General features: G+C 40.6%; 1 protein-coding gene across 5 annotated transcripts in view; it reads left to right on the top strand.

Annotated features, from left to right (window-relative positions):
- LOC126091904 (serine/threonine-protein phosphatase 6 regulatory subunit 3) overlaps window positions 1-23,668 on the top strand; it is a 183,393-nt gene that overhangs the window by 139,377 nt on the left and 20,348 nt on the right. For all 5 annotated transcript variants that reach the window (XM_049907219.1, XM_049907236.1, XM_049907245.1 and 2 more), the window contains 2 exons: window positions 14,778-14,884; window positions 17,160-17,477. In XM_049907219.1, the coding sequence (XP_049763176.1) occupies window positions 14,778-14,884; window positions 17,160-17,477 (425 nt within the window). The remainder of the gene's footprint in view (window positions 1-14,777; window positions 14,885-17,159; window positions 17,478-23,668) is intronic.

The raw sequence follows: 23,668 nt of genomic DNA, 5'->3' as shown, positions 1-23,668 counted from the left end.
GCAGTTGCAATCACAGTTCTTCAAAAGCAAGAATGTAGAGTAATACTTTGTTTCTTTAAGTAAATGTGTTTCAGAGTTTGGGAGCTATAATTTTAGTGATGAGGGACAAATATTATTTAGATTTAGTTTATTATGTGAGTGAAGTATTGTTTCTGACAAAAAGTTCCAAGTAGTACACATCTGAACACTGTGAACTACAAACAAAATGCAACCAGAAAATCTGCTTTACCTCAAAAATTTGCAAGTATGTCATTTAGGGGACAGGTCGATGATCTGGAAGGTTCATGTGACTCATTTGCCAAGAAATTACGTTCAGTAATCATAAGTGCAAACATTGCTCTGTGGAAAATAAATTTATTTATGGTAAAACTTAGTTAAAAATTTCACTAACAAGTGCTTGATGAAACTGTCCTCAGTAAAATGTGTGTGCCATGATATTCGGGATGCGTTAAAATGTGAAAACATTTGGCTTTCAATAGACAAGACCACAGTTGCTGCAGGCCATTATGTACGCAATGCAGTTGTCAGTGAAGTGAAGTGAAATCTGGAATTGAAACTGAACTCTTAAACATTCAAATATTTAAAAAAGTAAACCATTCTACAACTGCAAATTTTTTTAATGATTCCGTAGCTTTCTTGTGGCCAAATGGTATAAGATACGACAATATACTGTTATTTCTTACAGATGCTGCTCCATACAATGTAAAAGGAGCAAATGCACTGTAAAGTTCTTTACCCAGAAACTAATACGTTTGACCTGTTTAGCCTAAGGGCTATGCCACGTTCCAGAAAAGGCGAGATCACAATATCCGGAAATTGACAGTCCTGTTCCAATGTCAAGAAAATTTTCATTAGAGAAATTGCTAGTTTCAGTTTTCACACAATTGGCTCCAAAATTATCATTACATCCACAGCCTATTCTAGCACGATGGGGTTTGTAGTTAGATGCCTTAGGTTAGGATGCTAAACATTTCAGAGAACTGAAAAAAAGAATTTGGACACTTTAGATCTGGAAGATGCAGCTTCTGTACAGATCTCAGGAGTCTTAAAACTCAGGTAATATAGAAAATAATTTGCTGTAGATATGTAGTCACTTTTCATTGTGCTACCAGAAATCATAAAGGAACTGTAGGTTAAGAACAATTCATTGCAGCAGTCATTGTCCATGGTGAATAACGTATAGCTAGCTTTGATCTTTGAAACACACAGAGTTGCAGAATTTGCTTTTGATGAGTTTAATGCAGTTCTTGTTAAAAATGCAAGTTGTAAAACAGTTTGTGAAATTGCAAAACGCCCAGCCGAGGAAACGTGCGAAATGCAAGAAAAACTCGCTGAAGGAGAGATTTTGAGTTTCATGTACCCGTGACATCTTGTGATCTACAGAGCTCTTTTTCATGCTACAAAACCTCCTTCAGTGACAGTAGTAATAGTAGTTTCTGTTGTAACCTGCTGAGAATGCGACCGTTCCGGTCATGGGGTGGCCGAGAAAGCGTGGCGGGACCAAACGGAGAGCGGCCCGTGAACAAACGAACGAATGGAAAGGATGGACATGAAACAACGGACGATGGAGAGAGATCGTGTGATGACAACACACAAGAAGCTACAGAGTGACAGAGACAACCAAATGAATCCAAGATTTCCACTAGTAATGAAAACAAAGAACAATAAACACTCTCTCTGTTGTCAAGACGATGTGTCGAGACTCACGCAATGATTAGACTCGCTGGCTGAGCGAGAGGCAGGCACTTAAATACTCTATCGGGGGTGCCGCTATTGGCCGCTGGAACCACATGTTCCACTGTGGCACCCTCACACTAAATGCGGGCCAGGACGCACGCTCTGCCACAGCTTACGGTGCGATGGTGCAGAGACCTCTAGTGGTCTTCGACGTCCATGACATCTGTGGGGATTCAAATTCCGCGTTGCGCGGTACCAGCATTTCACTGTGGAAAACCTCAGGATGACATTTCTCATCTATTGCAACAGCTGCAGTGGACAGCAGGGTGTGTTTACAGTATACTATACTCTATTGCATATAAAAGAGGCATTTGTAAGCTCTGCAAAGAACATGTGACACAATGCATGGAAGGGTGAAGGAGTAGGAACAGGTAAAGGAAACTGTAAAAGAAAAGAAGAAAGCATGTCGTGAATGGAACAGGAATAATCAAGAAGAAAGTAAAAGGAAATGGCAGGAAAGTAAAAAGAAATAATAAGAAAGTGATAGCAGAAGAAAAGAGATCTATGACACTGCACCCTGTCACGACCAAATCCAGTACTGCATGCTTCGACATTTGCCAGTGGCATCAAAGGAAATCCTCCTCGAATGCTTTAATCAATATCCAGACATGCAGCTCCCCCAACTCATGGAGGGAGGCAATTCTGATCTCTCTCCTCAAACTAGGAGAGGACTGTGCATATCCCAGTAGTTATCAGAGTATCACCTTAACAAGCTGTGTAGGAAAGACCCTGGAGCAAATGGTTAACCATCGTCTGGTTTGGTTGTTATTCTTCGACATAAGTAAGGCATACGATACTCCTCGGAGACACTGTATTCTCACACAACTGCATCAATGGGGCTTTCGTGGCCACCACCTCATCTTCATAGGGTCATTCATGACTCAGCGGTTTTTTAGGACCCAAGTTGGTGACACACTGTCTGATCAATTTAAGCAGAAGAATGGTGTTCTCAGGGCAGTGTTTTAAGCGTTACCCTATTTGCCATAGCCATCAACAGTACCACATCTACGATAAGGAGTCCTGTACAGTGGTCCTTATTTGTAGATGATTTTGTTGTTTTCTGTTCCTCCTCTGGTGTTGCAACGGTGAGCTGTCAGTTGCAATTTACAGTTCAGAGGTTAGAGGAGTGGGCTGCAAAGATGGATTTCCAGTTTTCTGCAGATAAGTGTGTGTTCATTTTAATCGTTCTCGTTGTCTTTATAATTTGCCTGCCTTGAATATGAGGGACACCACACTACACTTTAGAGAGACAGTGTGGTTTCTGGGCCTCATTTTTTACTCCAAATTTTATGGTTACCACACCTGCGAGACCTGAAAACCAGAACCCTAAAGGCACTGAACATCATCAAGTGCCTTAGCCACAGGTCTTGGGCAGCAGACAGGGCACGTCTCCTTCAGTTTTATCGGTCTTCTGTGCATTTGCGGCTGGACTGTGGTTGCACAGTGTATGGGTCAGCGAGGCCCTCTTACTTGCGGATGATTGAAACTGTCCATCAAGGAGGGGATTCGGCTGGCCACGGGTGCTTATCGGACCAGTCCCATACCTAGCATCTGTGCTGAGATGGGGGAACCACCATTTACCATCTGGCGCCAGCTCCTCATGGTGTGTCGGGCATGTAAGTTCCTTGCAGCTCCAACTTCACCAGCACTCCATACTGTTGCTCGCCCACCTCTGGAACGCCTTCTTTCCAACCGTCCTCGAGCCACGATGCCATTTGGGATCCACACGCAGCATGTGCTGGAGTCACTCGGTGTGGAGCCAGTGCGACCCCAAATCCAGGGTTTTAACCATCTGCCGCCCTGGTTACTGGAGAGACCCAGAATGATTTTAGATTTGGTGCAGTATAGGAGAGATAGCACTCTTGCTTCCATTTTCAAGGCAATATTCTTTGATATTTTATGTGAGTACCATGACTGTGTAGTTGTTTTTATCTAAGCAGGAGGTCTCAGTTGGTTGCTCTGTAATTTCCCAGATCATGTCCTCAAGGTCAGACTGCCTCCAGAATTTACCGTCTTCAATGCAGAATTACATGCGATCTTGCGAACACTGGAGCAGATGAGATGTTCTCCAGGTGTTAGATTTCTCGTCTGCTCAGATTATCTGAGCACCCTTTACTCTCTCCAACTTTTTGTACCCAGAAGGTACAGTAACCCAGAATGACCAGAATGCTCTCCTACAACTACGATGACTGGGGAAGGAGGTGTACCTGGGCATATTGGAATTGCGGGGAATGAAAGGGCGGATCGAGCAGCCAAGGAGATGTATTGTGATCCTCTGGTATTTTGGTGTGCTATCCCCCTGCATGCTATCACCTTGCTGTTGAGGTACAAAGTCGCATGTCGGTGGGAAGACAAGTGGCTGGCAGTGACTGATAACAAGCTCCATTTCATCAAGCTCACAACTGGACTGTGGAGTGCTTCCATCCAGCCACATTGGTGGTATGAGGTCCTTCTTACTCATCTTCACATAGGCCACAGCCCTATGACACATGGATTCTTACTCCGGCGAGAGGACCTAAGATGTGTGGTGCTTGTGGCATGCACAATCACGGTGCGCCACGTTTTATTGGAGTGCATTTTATTTGCTGACCAGCAGGCTGCAGCAGATTTGCTGGCGGATCTGCCATCTATTTTATGTAATGATCAAACGAATGTTTTTAGGGTTTTAAAGTTTTGTGAATTATCCAGTGTTTTTTAACAAGATTTTAAGGAGATGTTCTTAATGTGTCAAAGGGTGGCTGGCTCACCTTAGTTTTTTTGTAAGTGGTCAGAAAGTCACATTTCCCTGTGATTTGCTTTTAGTTCTTCTGTGTTTTGTTTTCTCTGTGTTTTAATTTCTTGATTAGCTCTCTTCCCTCCTAATTGGTTTTAGTGCATGTGAGATTGCAAGTGATACAGAATTATTGTGTTGTCATTTTGATGAGTGCATGTGTGTACAACACTTTTAGTTCATCTCCACATTCGTTTGTTTTCATAAGTGTAAGGGCACTGATGACCTCGCTGTTGAGCGCCAATCGTGTGCACACACACACACACACACACACACACACACACACAGAAGAACAAAAGAAAAGAGGAAAAGCTGGGAGGAATTCGGCAAAAGGATGCTGTAAGGAATTACGAGGAGTAAGAGGAAGGAAAGGGGACAATGGGGAGCTAATAATGCAGCCAGAGGAAATAATATGGAAAGAGTACTTTTACAAACTACCATATGTGAGAAACAGCTCTGAGAATGGAACAGAGGTCTGGCAGGGGGGTCTGGGTGTGAAAGAGGAGAAAACAATGTTAGAAGTAGAACTAGTGCTTAGAAGAATGAAAATGGGGAAGGGAACCTGGGATTTATGAAACAAATGTGTAGATGATAAAGGTAGCTGGACCTGCTAGGATGTAGAGGTTGCTAAGATTCACTTGGACTCAGAAATGTATGGGGAAAGGGAATAATGATTTTGGTGTTCAAGAAAGGAGACAGAAAAGTGTGTTATAACTACTCAAGGATCACAGTGGTATCACAAGTAGCAGAAATAATTGACGGAAATGTGATTTGTGGTGGGGTGGGGAGTGGACAATCGGTCAGAAGAGTAGTGGTATGGCGTACAACGTGGTAGATTAACAGTTCATGGAGTGACGTTGGGAGTGTGAAAAAGATGTGGTGATGACGTTGCTTGACTTGGTGAAGGTCAGTCCCCAGAGGAAAGATATGGGAAACTCTGGAGAGAAAGGAAGTTGGAAAACAAAACAACCGAAATTCTTCAAGCAGTGTCGAAAGCATGTGCCCAGTCCCAACTGATTCATTTAGGATGTTACAGGGTTGAGACAAGGAAGTGTGTTGTCACCATTACATTTTATAATGGTTATGGATGGAATAGTGAAAGAGACAAAAGAAGCTCATAGAGGAAGTGAGAAGTGGTTGTCATTGGCATTGTGGTGTGAGGAACCAACAGTAAAGCTGTAAAAGAACAAATAGACATCTTTAAAAAAAAAAAAAAAACAGAATATGGAATGAAACAGAGTGTGGAGGGAAGCAAGATGGCTGATAATCAGAGGAGACAGGAAGGCAAGGGACAGGATATTGAAATTGGATGACTTTAAATGTGTAGGAAGTTGATAATGGAGAATGCAAGCATGGAGGCAGAAGTTAGCAAGAGTACGACAGAGGAATGCATTTCAGCGGTGTGTGAGGGGCTTGGTTTGGAGAAGAGAGGTGCCAACGAAGTGTAAGGAAATGCTCATGCAAGACGTACTTCATACCCATGCTGACGTATCCATAGGATACCTGGACAATGAACAGAAGAGAGGAGAACAAGAAGTTGCAATGGTTTGGACATGTAAGGAGAATTGGAAAGGAAGAGTACCAAAAATGATGGAGGCCAAGTTTGAGGACAAGAGGGAGACCTAGAGCAAGCTGGATTGGCTCAATAAAGACCAGTTTAAGGAGGAGGAATCTGGACTAGAACAAAACAGTCATTGAAGAAGAATAATGGAAAGGCCGGGGAATGTTCCACACTGGCCTAATGCTGGGTAAAAGGAACCAAAGACTGTAACCCATTAAGATTTAGATTAAAGCAGTGCAATACTTTTCTACAGTAACTAAGTACAAATAATTAATTTGTGATGAACTGATGACTATATTTTTTAATCAAACCATTTTTATTTTTAATGTTCTTTTCGCATATTTCATGAATTTTAGTGCATATTTGCAAGCATATTTTGCCATTTGATTTTGCATACAAATCCGGGCTTAGGTGATGACACTTAGAAAATAGTACACACTGGAGGTAAAGCATGGCAAAACTTGGGGTAACACTGTTTCAGCTAGGGGAAGCTGTCACCAATGGTAATCAGTACTACAGTGAGGGGAAATAAGTGCAACTGTCTGTCAGTATATTATATGTGGTAGTACCTTCTGTGGTGAGCATAGTTGTTTCTGGGAAAATGTAAGGATAGGTACAGTTGCATAGACAAAGTTCTGAGATGTATCAAAGCAACAAGTAAAGAAGCCACCAGATGGACAGGAGGAAATGATGAATATAAGAGATGAACTTAATAGACGGATTTACTGTGGAAAGGCAATATGTTAAGGAAATTTGTTTAGAGGGAAATAGTTTACCAGCACAATTTTTTAATTTGCTAGTGAAGGATCGTCTGAGAATGTTTATGGAAGCAAAATGAGGACAGTAAGCAAACTTACAGCTACAGGCATTGGACTTGATTACCCACAGCCCATAAGGAATAGTAAAGTGAAATTGGGTTTAGGCACTGCCTGATTAGCATAAGAAGCTTAGTGAGTAAATCTATTTATTGATAAGTAGTTTTTAGGGGTAGAGTCGAGAGTAAAGACTGGTAATATTGCTTTGCTAGTTTTTAAGTAGTAATTTGATGAAATCATGGTCATGTGTGAAAAGGAAAAAACCCAATGAGTTGAACATGGGAATGCGTTTTAGGTTAAGTACGCAGCAAATGAACCTTGTAGTAACCTCATTATTATTGTGAGGGAAAAGATGAATGTACTGTACACAATAAGTGATTTATAGGATGTATGTAGAGTTTTTGCAAAATTACCATGAGCTGAGGTGCCGTGACTGGATCTGTCAAAGAGCAGTGCCAGCTCTATTTTTTGGAGTGACTGATAAAATGACAACACAACCATGGAAGTGAGTCAGACTGGAGCCAAGCAAACACAATTAGGTCATGAATTGCCCACTAATGTGATAAAAACTGTCACCATGATTTCAGGTGATTACCACATTGCCAGGTCAGCCTATGGACCAGTGTCAATGATGACACAGCAGAAAGATAGCTGCCACTACAACATAGTGGCCTGATTACGTCATGCCCAAGCTATAGGCTCTGTTTGGATTATATGACAGGAATTGATGCCTTGGTAAAAAAAAAAAAGTAGGTGCCAAACTTGTATCAGTACCCCTCATTTTTAGATAGAGGCATGCAGTGTGGCAACCACAAGCGTCTAGAAATCCACGTCATTCTACAGGTTGACATGAATCTACAAGCTGCCACCGTCCGCAGCTCGTGGTCGTGTGGTAGCGTTCTCGCTTCCCACGCCCGGGTTCCCGGGTTCGATTCCCGGCGGGGTCAGGGATTTTTTCTGCCTCGTGATGACTGAGTGTTGTGTGCTGTCCTTAGGTTAGTTAGGTTTAAGTAGTTCTAAGTTCTAAGGGACTGATGACCATAGATGTTAAGTCCCATAGTGCTCAGAGCCATTTTACAAGCTGCCACCACTTGGCTTCCACTGACTGCAGGCCACTGCTAGCTCCAAGTCCAATGTTGGGGACTTGATGTCTTCCAGCCAGTGGGCCACCTTGGGGTATACTGCCAGTCACTGTCAACCTCCTGCCCTGTAGAACTACTGTTAGAGATTGGGACCGATGGCCACACAGTCACCTTTATCTGTGGGCATGCTGTGCAAGGTCAAACAATACTGCTGAGAGCAGTTTTCCTCTACAGCAGGATTCCATGCCTTCTAGTGTGAACTGTCTTCAGTTGAGAAGCTGAGTCCAGTTGCCAAACACACGACCTCGTGTCAGCATTCCTGTTCAGTAGCTGTCACCATAGACTACTGGAAGCTGCAGCCACCTGCTTATTTCAGCACTTCTTCAACTGCTGCCTTTAGAAAATCCCCAGAAGGGCTTTTCCGACCCAGAGCATTTCTTTAATTGTGTAGTGTTTTCACTAATGAGATGTGTGTTTAATCAATGATGTTTTCTTGACTACACATCAGCCTGAAGCCAGACAAACACTCCCTGCCCCTCTGCTCACATGTCAAGGGTGCTGAACTACTGGCTTCTAAGTGCTACTAAGTCACTTCCACCAACCACTCGCCCTGGTCATGACAGAGGTGGCAAAAATCAAATTTTCTGGTTACTCCTCATCTAATTTAATTTAACCCCTCAAAAGTTCCTGAAACTGCTCTGTGACTTTCTGCAACTATCAGTTTCTTGGTTTATTCTCAGTACAATAGTACATTTTCTCACCTTATGCCAGTCATGCTCACCTGTGGAGGGTTCTTCCATGAAATGGAGAAAAAATGAGACAACAATCTATGAGAGGGTAAAAAGCAAAAAAGGTCATGAGAACACACTAGTATCATTGTGTGAGTGCTCTGTTCTCATGGACAGTGTGTGGCATTAAAACACTAGTAGAAGCTGAATTCCCACTAGCCTGGTGTGTTCTGATGTGTGCTTTCAACCACAGAAACCTGCACCTACACTTACACCTTCAATCAGGTGCATCTCCCCTGGAATGCCATTCTGACCATATGTCTGTATGACCTATTTTTCTCTTTCTCCTCTCAGGTATCAGTCCCTGCAGCTTGCCATCATTAAGAAAATGTACTCTCTATGACAGTTTGATTGAACAGGCTTTAATAGACTGTGTTACTGTAAAGATTTTTTGTCAGTGTTGCACAACACTATAAATTTACTTAAGACCGAAATATTGCATAGAATGAAATAAAAGTTGTTGATGTTTGTTAGATTGTTTAAAAAGTTTCTAGCATTTGTGGACCATCATTTAAATTAACCAAAAAAAAGTTTTTATTGTCCACCTTTCACTGCATTATATGGTCATTTCCACACACACACACACACACACACACACACAACCACACACACACACACACACACACACACACACACACACACCTTCTTGAGCACCAAAGAAATCATCTGTGTAAAATTCCACTGTAATAACTTCACCAATGGAAATAGAAAGAATGGTAACACACAATTCTCACTCCAGAATGATTTGTTTTGGTGTCGCCATTTAAGTTTTTACAAATGATCACTAGAGGGTACAATCAAAGTATAACATTACTACCATTTCAAAATTTAATATTGTTAAAATAATTTGTTTGTCACAAGTCATTGATGAAATCAGAAAAAATGTTACATTGTTCTACATAGTGACAAAGCTAGCTTTCCACACACCATGTCAGACAATTGATTATTCGACCGACAAAAACACTGGATAATTTTTCTTATTCTTTGGTGTGGGTTCAGTCATTGAACTCTCTTGATATGCCTTTCGAGCTTCAGGGGCAGACACAGGCTCCGACTCTGGGGAGTTGGTCACAGTTTATTGCTGCCAGCGCAGATTCATCTACATCTACATCTACATTTATACTCCGCAAGCCAGCCAACGGTGTGTGGCGGAGGGCACTTTACGTGCCACTGTCATTACCTCCCTTTCCTGTTCCAGTCGCGTATGGTTCGCGGGAAGAACGACTGTCTGAAAGCCTCTGTGCGCGCTCTAATCTCTCTAATTTTACATTCGTGATCTCCTCGGGAGGTATAAGTAGGGGGAAGCAATATACTCGATACCTCATCCAGAAACGCACCCTCTCGAAACCTGGCGAGCAAGCTACACTGCGATGCAGAGCGCCTCTCTTGCAGAGTCTGCCACTTGAGTTTGTTAAACATCTCCGTAACGCTATCACGGTTACCAAATAACCCTGTGACGAAACGCGCCGCTCTTCTTTGGATCTTCTCTATCTCCTCCGTCAACCCGATCTGGTACGGATCCCACACTGATGAGCAATACTCAAGTATAGGTCGAACGAGTGTTTTGTAAGCCACCTCCTTTGTTGATGGACTACATTTTCTAAGGACTCTCCCAATGAATCTCAACCTGGTACCCGCCTTACCAACAATCAATTTTATATGATCATTCCACTTCAAATCGTTCCACACGCATACTCCCAGATATTTTACAGAAGTAACTGCTATCAGTGTTTGTTCCGCTATCATATAATCATACAATAAAGGATCCTTCTTTCTATGTATTCGCAATACATTACATTTGTCTATGTTAAGGGTCAGTTGCCACTCCCTGCACCAAGTGCCTATCCGCTGCAGATCTTCCTCCATTTCGCTACAATTTTCTAATGCTGCAACTTCTCTGTATACTACAGCATCATCCGCGAAAAGCCGCATGGAACTTCCGACACTATCTACTAGGTCATTTATATATATTGTGAAAAGCAATGGTCCCATAACACTCCCCTGTGGCACGCCAGAGGTTACTTTAATGTCTGTAGACGTCTCTCCGTTGATAACAACATGCTGTGTTCTGTTTGCTAAAAACTCTTCAATCCAGCCACACAGCTGGTCTGATATTCCGTAGGCTCTTACTTTGTTTATCAGGCGACAGTGCGGAACTGTATCGAACGCCTTCCGGAAGTCAAGAAAAATAGCATCTACCTGGGAGCCTGTATCTAATATTTTCTGGGTCTCATGAACAAATAAAGCGAGTTGGGTTTCACACGATCGCTGCCAGTGCAAGTTTTCAGCGGCCCAATAATGCTTATTTCTGTTATGGAGCCAAGATGATCTGTGAGTTGTTAACAACATTGAATCCCAAGATGAAGTCTCAGAATGATAGCTTTTATGGGAGGTGCAAAGAGCCAGTTCTCTGGCTGTCGTGGAACCATAAACTCACTAATATGAACCACATATTTTATTCAGGGGAATTGATACAACTGCTGTAGATGGTATCTTGATGGTGTGCATGGACCCTGGGCAGCAATGTGTCTGTCACAGTAAAATGCCTGACTAGCAACAGGCATGGGACACGATGGTCACAGAATGCTCTCGCAGATGTCAGGCTTACAATGACAGCAGGATAATATTATGGCCAGCCATGCTCTTAGGTGTGAAGGCAGCACTGACTAGCCAGCAGTAAGTCAGATGCAAGATGCACCAAGGCGTGGATCGTGAACTGGAGGTCCCTTCCCGGTAGGTTTGAACAAAGTGTAAGTGTTGCGGAGATGCTTTGGGAACTGAAATGGGAATCCCTGGAGAGAAGGTGATGTTGTTTTTGAGGAACATTATTGAGAACATTTAGAGAACTGTCATTTGAAGCTGACTGCTGAACGATTCTACAGCTGCTAACATGCATTGCGCGTAAGGACCACGAAGATAAACTACGAGAGTAGAATGGGAAAGGGAATGATGATTAGTAGTGGCACAGGGTACCCTCCACCACATTGCCATACTTTGGCTTGTGGAGTGTCTTATGTAGATGCAGGCGGTGCCCAGGAGTTGGTTGATGGGAGCCTGTGGAAGGTCTCAGACAAATGGCACTAGTTCCTGGCCCCCACCAACATCAAATCTGCATGTGTTCCATAGACAAGTCTCTAATGGAGGCAGCAGCCAATTGGAGACGAGACTGGATGACCGACATTATGTCAGCAGGTAGCGTGTAGTTGTTCTTGGTGTAAGCAATAGTTGGTAACAGGTACTGTTGGTATTTATGTTAGCTTGGGCAGGTTCTGTTATGACAGGGCACCATTTCTGAGCTCATGGAGAGGCGAAGGCAGCATACCATGATGTAATCCAGCACTCAACTGTACTGGGCTGGTGGCTTGCATCATGTCATGTCAGCACTTTGCTGGCCCACACTTCTGAATTGTGCAGCGCAGGTGGCAGGCTGGCCAGTCTGCCCATAGATTATGAAGCCCTCTAGGAAGGGTGTTGGTGCAACATAACTTGTCAGCTTTCCATGATTTATAAAGGTAACGTCATCCGCAACACTTACACTTTGTTCAAACCTACCGGGAAGGGACCTCCAGTTCACGATCCACGCGTTGGTGCATCTTGCATCTGACTTACTGAAAGTATTTGTATGGAGTGTAGCCATGTATGGAAGTGAAATGTGGACGATAAATAGTTTAGACAAGAAGAGAATAGAAGCTTTCAAAATGTGGTGCTACAGAAGAATGCTGAAAATTAGATGGGTAGATCACATAACTAATGTGGAGGTATTGAATAGAATTGGGGAGAAGAGGAGCTTGTGGCACAACTTGACTAGAAGAAGGGATCGGTTGGTAGGACATGTTCTGAGACATCGAGGAATCACCAATTTAGTATTGGAGGGCAGCGTGGAGGGTAAAAATCGTAGAGGGAGACCAAGAGATGAGTACACTAAGCAGATTCGAAAGGATGTAGGCTGCAGTAGGTATTAGGAGATGAAGAAGCTTGCACAGGATAGAGTACCATGGAGAGCTGCATCAAACCAGTCTCGGGACTGAAGACCACAACAACAACAACAACAACAACAACAACAAACATCGGTTAATAGCCTTCTTCGAAAAAAGAACCTCCCATCAGGGTCTCGCATCACAATTGAATGACAGAATTCCATATGGCTTCTGTAGTCCCACTGGTTAATTTTAGTCACGTGAAGCATGATATGTATAAAAGCTGTTGGTGCACAAATTTGAGCAACACTGGGCTGACTTACTCCAGACGTATTCAGAATTCTCTGTAACTAACACATTGATTATGAGCAACAGTTGTTTCATTCACTCTCCTTATTGCAGGTTTGCTCATTATCTTATGTGTAGTGTCCGTCCAATAACATTTTTTTGCACACTTGCTGAATTGTCATTCATGTTGGACACAGTACCTTTACATGTACAACACTACTGTTCTCTTTGCATTCCCTCTGCATTCTCTGTAAATAAGTTGCATATCTAGTTTCTCTTGATTTGTAAAAGTAGTTTACTTTTTCAAACTAAGCAGCACTTGACACAGGTAAAGGACACAGACAGAACAAAGCTGCATTTTGTCTGTGTCCCCTTTATACTGATGTCTATCATGATGTATTTCCATATGTGAGTATAAAATCACAGAGTTCCAGATAAGATAGCAATTGGTTTAAAGTTCAAAGCAGATAAATCCTTTGTTTTAAATATTGTAATTACTCTGAAACTAGTAATCATATTTGGAAAATTTAAAAGCCATTGAACTGCAATACCAGCATTGGAAATTTCTGGTTACGTTTCAAATGCAAAGTCAATACTGATCTCTCTGTAAGTAATATAGTACAGTAGTATAGTACAGGAAAGAGTTTACTGAGGAATTGCTCACAGTATCAAAAACAATGACTATTGGATCATACAGGTCACAAATTATTGTATCTGCCCGATCTGCCTTCATCATTATGATTTGCTCTGCAACATTTATGTGAAGAATTCTGATCCTAACATATGTTGTCTCATCACTGTCTCAGTATTTGTTGGCTCAGATTCATTTGTTCCAGTAGGTCCATTCACATACTACAGCAAACTTCCATCAGTTAAGTATGCATTTTACTTACTAGAAATATTTAATTAATTTTGTTAATTGGGTTCTTCTGACACATCTGGTTGAGGTAACACACACAATACACTGGCTTCTACCACATATTTCCTTGCATTCTCAGATCTAACAGTTTAAGTTCTAGCTTCTTTTGGGCTTCTTGTGATCAATTTCACTTTAAACTCTTTAACAGAATATTTGCGAACATCCAGCATGCTTGCAACTTTGGACTGATTTTTCATTGTACTGATTAACAGAATATTTCCAAGGTATATTTTCATCAAGATTCAACATGTGTCATCAATATTATTCACGAGAAAAAAGTAAAAATGGTACAGTTTCAAGATTTTAAAAGTACACTGATTATAGATATCCGTCAATAACCTTCAGGCATAAGATGACAGCACTTAATAGTGGCCTTGGAGGAAGCGTAATACATAGTAGAAACATGTGAGAAACGTGAGGATTTTTGTACATCTCTCTCTTTTGTATAGAAGTACATGATGATTTGGGTTAAGACTAAGACTAGTTTCAGCAAGGTTAGTGTCACCAATGAAAGGCTCACCAAAACAGTTTGTAGAAGGTGACATTCATTCACATACAGAATACATTAATAATATTCATAATATCTAAGCATAGCAGGTAAGATACCCATTCTGTACAATGTAATAATTATTTTTGAGTTATGCATGATTTGTAAACAGTGAATTTTCTCAAAGTACATAAACATTTGCAAACATTGTCTAACTGATAAAAAACTCCAGGAATATAAAACTTATGATTGTATTGGATACATAAAACTTACTCATGATTGCATTTGGTATGAATAGATCATTTCTGTCTTGATCAGTAAAGGAGTAAATTAACTTATGTGTAGATGTGTTCACTTGAAAGATTACTGGTTTTTTTTAGACTGTTTGTGATTTTTTAAAAATTATCCTACAGCACATGGCAAAATGAAGATGAAGGTACAGGGAACAGCTCAGATGAAGAAGAAAGGGGAACAATTGATGGTACAGAGATACTCCACATGGAGATAGACTCAACTGATCGTGAGTTTTTTTATTTTGGTTTTTGTATTTGGTGCTTAAGATGGAGTGTTTTTCCATTTTCTGTTACAAATCAAATATATTATTGCACATAAATTATACTGGATGTTCAAAGAAAAAGTGTTGAATACTTTGAGATGTGGTAGTGCTCATGAAAACAAGTAAAATAAGTCCAATAAACATGGGTCCGGAAAGGCATACTTTGCAAGATAAATGTGTTTCTAGGAAGGACTGCATGATGCTTGGTTGTGGATATTAGTAAAGTCGTTGCATTAGCGCTTTGTCAAATGTGTCGGCAGGATGTTATGATGTCTTACTCACAGTACTCTACCTACCATTAGGTGGTCTGCAGTCAGTTGTGTGGTTCAAGTTGTATTGTTGGCCAAGTTAGTTTTCATCGTGTTTTTGTGCTTCATTGTACAGTACTGTCAACCCTAGGTGCTCTTCCAAATGAGGATTCACTTACGTGTTTACTGTTGGTGTGCTGTATGTATTTACAAATGGTGTAGTACATTTACATTTTCTCTCTTCCCCCGCTTGGTAGTAATGGAAGCTTACTACTCAACAACTGAAGTGGTTGGTGTGATATTCTGCTATGGTTTAGCAAATCTACGTATCTTGCAAGCCCATGCCCTCTACACTGAAAAATGCCAAATTGACTTTTACTGTGTGAGGAACACAGGTACCCTTGCACCTTTGAAGATTGACAGTGGAAGATGCCACACAGTCTGCACGCCTGAGAAGGAGAAGCGTGTGCTACATTCAGTGGAAGAAACTCCTGTGACCAGTGTGTGATGATTAGCAGCAGCAGAAGGCATATCTCACTCTCTTATCTGGAGTGTACTTCATGAATAATTACTGTACTCATATCATCTGCAGTGTGTTGCGGCCCTAGGGCCACAGTACCATCATGTCAGATGGTGGCTCTGTCAGTGGATGTTGCAGAAGTGTGCCGCAGATCCACTGTTCACATCCAAGAATTTATTTACCGATGAGGCAGGGCTCACAAGAGATGGTATTGTGCATTTCCATTACCAGCATGTATGGATAGATGTAAATCCCCAAGCAATTCGGGAAAGAGGGCATCAGCACCGATTCTCAATCAACGTATGGGCAGGTGTACTTGGTGATAGGTTAATAGGACCATATGTGCTACAATAAAGGTTAACAGGGGCACATTATCTGGACTTTCTCATTAATGTATTGCGTACCTTGCTGGAGGCTGTGCCATTGCAGCAAAAAAATTAAAATATGATTCAAGCATGATGGCGCACCAGCACACTTTCATCACAATGTGCACGTACATCTGATGGAGATATTTCAGGGCTGCTGGATTGGTTGGGCTCCCCACACCTCGACCTGCTTGTTCCCTAGACCTCAATCCCCCTAGACTTCTGGTTATGGGGACACTTGAAGGAGTTGGTTCCCACTATCCCAATCAACAATGTGCAGACACTACAGGGTCACATCATCAGTGAGTGAGTGCAAGCAGGCACAACAACGGGGTATATTGCGAGGGTATGTCATTCCTTATGCTGGAAAGTAGAGGGGTGCGTTGTCGTGAATGTACACCTCCTGTAAACCCAAGTTTATTGCAAAAATTATGCATTTCTGGACCCATGTTTACTTATTGTCCTTGTATCAATGAGTACTACCAAGTCTGAGAGTATTCAGCATTTTTTTGAGCACACTGTATATCTTCATGAGTTTATAATGCATGTACACTCACTCTGTAATCTCCCAACTCAGCGCTCTCTCTCTCTCTCTCTCTCTCTCTCTCTCTCTCTCTCTCTGTGTGTGTGTGTGTGTGTGTGTGTGTGTGTGTGTGTGTGTGTGTGTGTGTGTGTGTGGGCGCGCGCGCGCGCCCCTGACGTCTTCTTTTAGAATGGTATGAAACTACAAGACATTGCTTGTAGCGAACTGTTGAACATATTTCTAAGAGTACAGCTGTTTGCCCAGTAGTTTCGATGAATCGCTTTTTTTTTTATCTGTTAGTTAAAATTCAGCATGTTGTTTACAGTAATTCCTGAATAAAGAAAAACAAAGGGATTTCAGACACTTGTTTTTTGCAGACTTTTGTTTTGTTGTGAGGAATCCCACATCAGTTTGTAAGAGAATGTGCAGTAATCCTGTAGGTACCATGCTTGCTAGTTCAGTAACTGAAATTTCAAAATGTTTATCATTATTAACTGGCCCAAGTCTTTTGCCTTTGTTATTGTTGCAGTTGTAAAAAAGAAAATTTTAGATGTGAATAAAATTAGTCTTAATGCATTTTCAGCTTGGGATGTGGCACACATCAAGGAATCATCACATGATGCAACTTTCATTGAAGACATTGCAACAGTACCAGAAGATTCAGTGTTCTTCAAAGATATTGCCCCAGTGGAAGATGCAGAAAATCCATGGGGCAACAGTGGTAACAGTGGTAACTCTGGTGGTGTGGCAGTGGCCGATCAAGGCTGGGCAGATTTTGGTTCGGCAGGCTTTGCAGATTTTGAAACCAATTTTGGAACATCAGAAGTGAATGAAGGCCATAAGTTTGAATCAGGCATGCAGAAAACAGATGAAGATGGAGGCAACACACACAAGTCTGAGTGTAATTAAATACTTGATTATGTCCTGTTGGTTGTATAGAACATACTTGTTTATAATTAGAAATATCTGTATTTTGTTTCTTTCCTTATATGGCTGGTTTGCTGGAATATCATGCGACAGGTTATCAAGCTGCAAGGAGCATTTCACACACACACACACACACACACACACACACACACACACACACACACACAAAGAACCTCTGTGCCTTGGTAGATACGTGCATTTTCTCAGCATAGTCTCCAATGAGATGCACACACTTGAACCGCTGATGTGGTAACTCCTGTAGGCTTTCCTCTTATTACTTTTTTGGAGTCTGTCGCATCCACTGCAGGACAGCTACTCGCAATTCCTAAGTGTCTATGAAATGATGTCCGTGTAGAGGTTTCTTCATAGCTGTGAATAGGTGGTAATCAGAATGGGCCAAGTCAGTGAATATGGTGGATGTGACAGTACCTAGAATCCCATATCATTGATGGCAGCTGTAGTTGTGCGATTTGTATGGGAGCAACTAATGTTATGTTGGGAGAGCATTTCTTTCACTCACTTTACTGGCCATTTATTTTGAACTGCAGCGTACAGTTGCCAAAGAGTCTCCAAATACTGCTAACATCCTTTTAATGGTGGTTCCAGCCAGTCAATGAAGAATTCTCAGTCCTTATCCCAGAAAAATAAGGCCATGTGTCTTCCCACTGAAGACACTGTACGGAACTGCTTCTGTGGGTAGAGGGGGTAGGGGGTTGCTTCCTATTTGCTTCCATTGCATTGATTGGGCTTTGGTTTTCCGCTCATGGTAGTGGAGCCAAGTCCTGTCATTTATCACTATTTTGGACATGAAACCTGGATCCTGGCTATGTCATTGAAGGAGATCACTGCATGCATATTCTTGTGCTGTTGTTTGTGCTGCATTCGCTGATTTGGGAGCTCACCTGTCGAAGACCTTCCCGAGCTTGAGGTACTGCGCAGTGCAGAGTACTTCTGGCAAATCCTGTAGCTCCCTTCAGTTTCGTGATGTGGTGTGTGTATTCTCTTGAATATGCTTTTTCACTTCTGACATGTTGCCTCGTGTTACTCAGTCAATTTAATTCCAGAACTATTTGCTTTTTCCATTGATGTGTGTCTACTTTTCTAGCTATCAGCCCAGTTGTACATGTTTTTTTGTGACTGTGCACTGCCTCACACACTGCCACCAAGTGCCTGTGAATATCCACAGTGTTTACACCCTCATTCCACAGAAACCATGTTGTCCAGTGCTGTCCTTGATGTTCACACTGTATGTTGTCTGCTTGTGTAATGACAGCAGATGGGAAAAGGGGCTATGCTATGCAGGGATTACATTACATTTCTAGCAGTGGTCCTGCCACCGATGGTTAGGCTACAGCACTACGTACTTGCAACTGTAGTGATATGTCAGATCGTGCACCATGAATGATGGGGGAAAAATAGAGTGTAAATCAATAGGGAACATCCCTCATGTATCTTCGTTACATGTCTTTTTTTTTTTTCTTCTCTTAGTTGATTGACAATAATCAGAGCTTTATCTGTGCTGAGATTAGTAAAAAATAATTTTCAATCAGTTAGGAGAATTATTAATGGGAACAAGTGGTCTTTTCTCAAGGCCCACAGTGAATGAAATAAAAGATGGAGCTGTCTTAAGGAAATGTGATAATTAGTTGTGAGAGAAGACTAAAATAAACAAAGGATTGGGAAAACTTTGGAATTGTGTAAAGACATCGTATACTGTGTAAGGAAAGTGTTCCCCTTCCCTGATAAAAGTGCAACCGCAAAGCAAGGAGTAATATATTCAGGGTGTTTAAAAAATAATATATGTATTAAAAAGTATTATGTTGTCAAAGCTATCGATTGTTGCACCAGAGCTTGGCTATTGGAGGAACAAATACATTATCTAGTTTATATTCATTAATGCTAGACGTCGGCTGTCTTCTGTTTGCTTGGTTACTGTCACAGGTTGCAAAATGGCTACTCCGCAGCAGAGATAATTTTGTTTTCTCAAGTTTGTGAATTGTAATTCCATGATTACAGCACAAAGATATTTCGTGTTTGAGGTACCAAACGGATCTTCCAAATGCATGAAATATTCGCAGATGGTATCGACAGTTCGTAGACACAGGTTGTGTGTGTAAAGAGGAAAGTCCTGACTGCCCTTGTGTTTCTGACAAAAATGTCTCACATGTTCAAAATTCTTTCCATTGTAATCCTACAAAATCAACTCACTTTGCAGGTAGGAGTTAAAACTACTTACGGCATTAATTTGGCACATTTTGAGATCTCCATTGATTATGAAGCCATACAAGTTACAGCTGTTAAAGGCTCAGCTGTTACAGGCTCTACGTCACGAAGACAAATGCAAATGTGAAGCATTTTCTGGCGAGCTTCAGAAAGCTATTGTCAAAGGTAAAAATTTTGCACAATGCATAGTATTCAGTGATGAAGCAACTTTCCACCTGAGTGGGATTGTAAACAAACACAGTGTTCCAATTTGTGGATTGCAGAACCCACATGCACACACTGAACACATACAAGATTCACCCAAAATGTGTTTTGCGATATCCCACTGATCTGTTTATAGCCCTTTCCTCTTTGATAGAAACATGGTTAACAATCAGCTATGTCTGGCTACAATACGAAACTGATTGTTTCTGAGGTTGAATAAGAACAGCTTCATTTTTCAACAAGACAGGGCAACCCCTCACTGCAGTTGCCATGTATGTGAATATCTGAATGAAACACTACTGAGCCATTGGATTGGTCATCAAACAGCCGGTAAATTAGCACTTCTCAGATGGCCTCCATGGTTTCCAGATATGACACCCTGTGAATCCTTTTTGTGGGATTACATTAAGGACTCTATGCATCAACACTGCCTCAGAACCAAGGAGAGATGAACAGCAGGATCTGTACTGCCATAACATCAGTGATGATGAACATGCTTACTCAAGTATGGGAGGAACTTGAGTATCAATGTAACATTGTTTGTGTCGCTGGTAGAGGACATATTGAACATTTGTAATCTAAAATTGAGATATTTGTGAATGTGTGTCCCAACTTTCATAGTTGTATTTCTCACAGTTTAATAAGTATATGCATTCAAAATACATATATTCTTGTTGAAGTATCCTGTATAAGAAAACAAATTTTAATAAAAATAATCAGGGAAAACAAAAAGGTAGATAAATAAAATTTGAAACTATAAAAGAGTTTATAATGATGATGGTGATTCCTAAACATAATATTAACACAGTTTGAGAATTAAGACAGTTGCTCACACTTATAAAGTGCTATGGGGCAGACACACTAGATGATTTCCTTTTTTCTAGAAAAGAGAGATGACATAAAACTAGCAGTCACCTCCTATGGTTCTGTACATAATGGGAACTACTGAATTGAAGGCATGACATTTTTGGAATTTTCTGTGCTACACTTTCAGCTGTGCGTTGTACAACAAGTCTTCACAAATAAATTGGTAGTTTTTCTAAAATTATTTGATTAGCACTTTGTATTATATAGAGCAGTATTACATGTGTTATTTTACTTAATAATGATCATTATTGTAGATACAGGATAGGTATTTTAACATATCCTTTCTTTCTTTTTTGTCCCAGTAGTTGCTGCATTAAAATTAATTAAGAATTTGTTCTGCGGTTGGTGATAGAAATATGTTAGGATATTTTACTGTATTGCAGAATTTCCAGAAGTCTTCTGAAACAGTTGTAATGGTTCACTCTTGCTAGTTGGCAATCGTCACCTTCCACATTTTCATATTTCAGTGCTTTCTGTCAACCCATGTAAGTTGTTGCATTCCAGTAAAAGGTGCTTCATAGTTAGTTTGCCTCCAGTGTGTGGAACATCAATCAATGACTGTAAGCCTACAGTTCTTGTATTCTTCTTAATATTGCTGTAAAAACAGAAGTCTCTCTCTCTCTCTCTCTCAGCCCTGTTGTGGAACTACTAGAATGAAATAGTGGTTCAATTAACTATATGCTGCTCCATTCTGCATGCAATGATGCTACCAGCAGAGGATATCGGAGCGTCTGGTTAACATTGTGTGACATTCAGGGTCTTGTGGTGGTGGTGGTGGTGGTGGTGGTGGTTAGGGTTAGTCATACCTACGACCAAAATTTGCTCCAGTTTTAATTTTTATGTTGGCTCAAAATAGCATTTCAAAAAAAATTTACGCTAGTATATTGTACTGTGGAGGATGGAAAAAATTGTGTATGTAAATCCTCTGTCTATATAAGAGCATACTTAAAGTTTAAAGAGAAGTGATTCAGAAAAGTAACTCAAATCCCAGCCCTTTTACCCAGACAATAATCTTACCAACTGCACAATTCAGTAACGACTCCGTCCATCTCAAAGCATTGATCTATCAATATCTATCTCTCATTGTCTATAAAGTTAGTTCCATTCTTCTGCATTGTTTTGTCAGGAAATTTCTTTGTACTCTACATTTTACTGCAACATGAAAGCTTCTTTCCTTTGTAAAACTATATTTGCACTGGGTATCTTTAGTGTATTGATAATATTCAGGGTTTTGATCAGTGGAGGTCTTTACAACATTCAAATTCTTCATTGTATTTTTTTACATAGAGTTTGGCAAGTTATGTTTTACCATCTAATGGTTATTCAGTGCTCATTCAATCATCCGATGAATTAACTAACAGGTATTCAATGCTCATTCAGTTATCCCGTGAATAAACTTGTTACCTTGTAATTAATAAAGCATACTTCTGCCAGTACATTTTGGTTCCAGAATTGCAAATTTTTCTCCATCAAGCTTAGCTGATACGGTGTTATTGAAACCTTTCGTCCTTATTGCACCTATTTCAGTGCTTGTTCTGTTACCATTTTCTGCTCCATTAAATTGTTCAGAGAATGGCTGAATGTAATTGAAACAAAGTTTTGGTCACCATACTGCCACGTGGTGACTCACATTTTCAGAAAGGCGAAAGATGAAAACACTTAATGGGCCAGTGGTTTTCCTAAGCTTTTGCACAGTTTCAGTACAGACATAGATGTGGAAAATGTTACTGCCAACTGATGCAGTAGCGAGATACTTCCCTTTGGCCCTACAAAAATATATAAGCACGTCCAGTAGCTTCTGAAAATTTTTGACTTTGCAGTAAAAGTATGCATTACCAGCCACTTATAACCCATATGACTTCACCGCAATATGTGCATAAATGACTTGAAAAAAATATTAATTTCATTATAATTCTTTATTATGCATCACCCCCAATATACCACTGCAACTTTCATTCTTGTTGTTTCTGAAGAAATAATTTGTTGTAATGATAACTGTTTGGTGAAGAATTTGGAGTAAAAAGTGAATGGATTTGAAGACAGTATGGGCAAACTTATAGTCTGCCAACTTAGATGGTTGTCCTAATGCTGCTGCCTGATAGCTGACGTTCTTGTATCATATTCAGTAAGTGTACAAATCTCTGAACACCTATTTCCCGAAAGTGTCAGTGACATATTCTAGATGTGAACAAGAAATGGTTTACGTCTTCCTCTTTGTCACAAGGGTAGATTGGCATATCGAACATACCTGTTCAGTAAAAAATGTTGATTGTTGATCCAAGATTAAGTTAGTGGTTTGAGTACCATTGTTGTCATGAGAAATCTTATTGTACGTATTCTATAGTGATATCCTTTAATGCAGACGGCATTTGCGCCGTGTATCTGGCCAGTTTTCTTCGAATATTCAAGTGTGACATTTGAGTGTTGTGCTTCCTGTGATTTTCCTACACAACTTTTTTTCATAGTTGCTTTATCTTTTCCTAATCTTGAATATTGCTTTTTGCCTTCTACCTTATGAGTACCAACTGTTTCCAATAATTTATTGTTCCCTTACAACTCCCAAAAGCTTCTGTCTTTTCTTATCTTAAAAAAAAAATGGGGATAATGCTGATCTGAGAATAGGCCAGTACCAAAAGCTATGCCATCTTGCTCAAAAAAATTACCATGATAGTATTTTCTAATGCTATTTCTGCATATGTGAGTATCTTGAAGATTGATACTTCTCTTCTGTCATTGTCGTAAGGGGAAATTTGTATAATGCAAATTGTATCTTTGTTAAATATATGGTGAGGTTTTAAACTCATTGTGTAATGATCTCATTGTTGTGAATACACGAGTTCATATCCAGTGCTTCTACAGTCTGTTGACTTG

The sequence above is a fragment of the Schistocerca cancellata genome, chromosome 1 (assembly GCF_023864275.1).
Source record: "Schistocerca cancellata isolate TAMUIC-IGC-003103 chromosome 1, iqSchCanc2.1, whole genome shotgun sequence".
Lineage (NCBI taxonomy): Eukaryota > Metazoa > Arthropoda > Insecta > Orthoptera > Acrididae > Schistocerca > Schistocerca cancellata.
The sequence above is the reverse complement of the archived record's forward strand: the minus strand, read 5'-3'. Positions and strand labels throughout refer to the sequence as shown.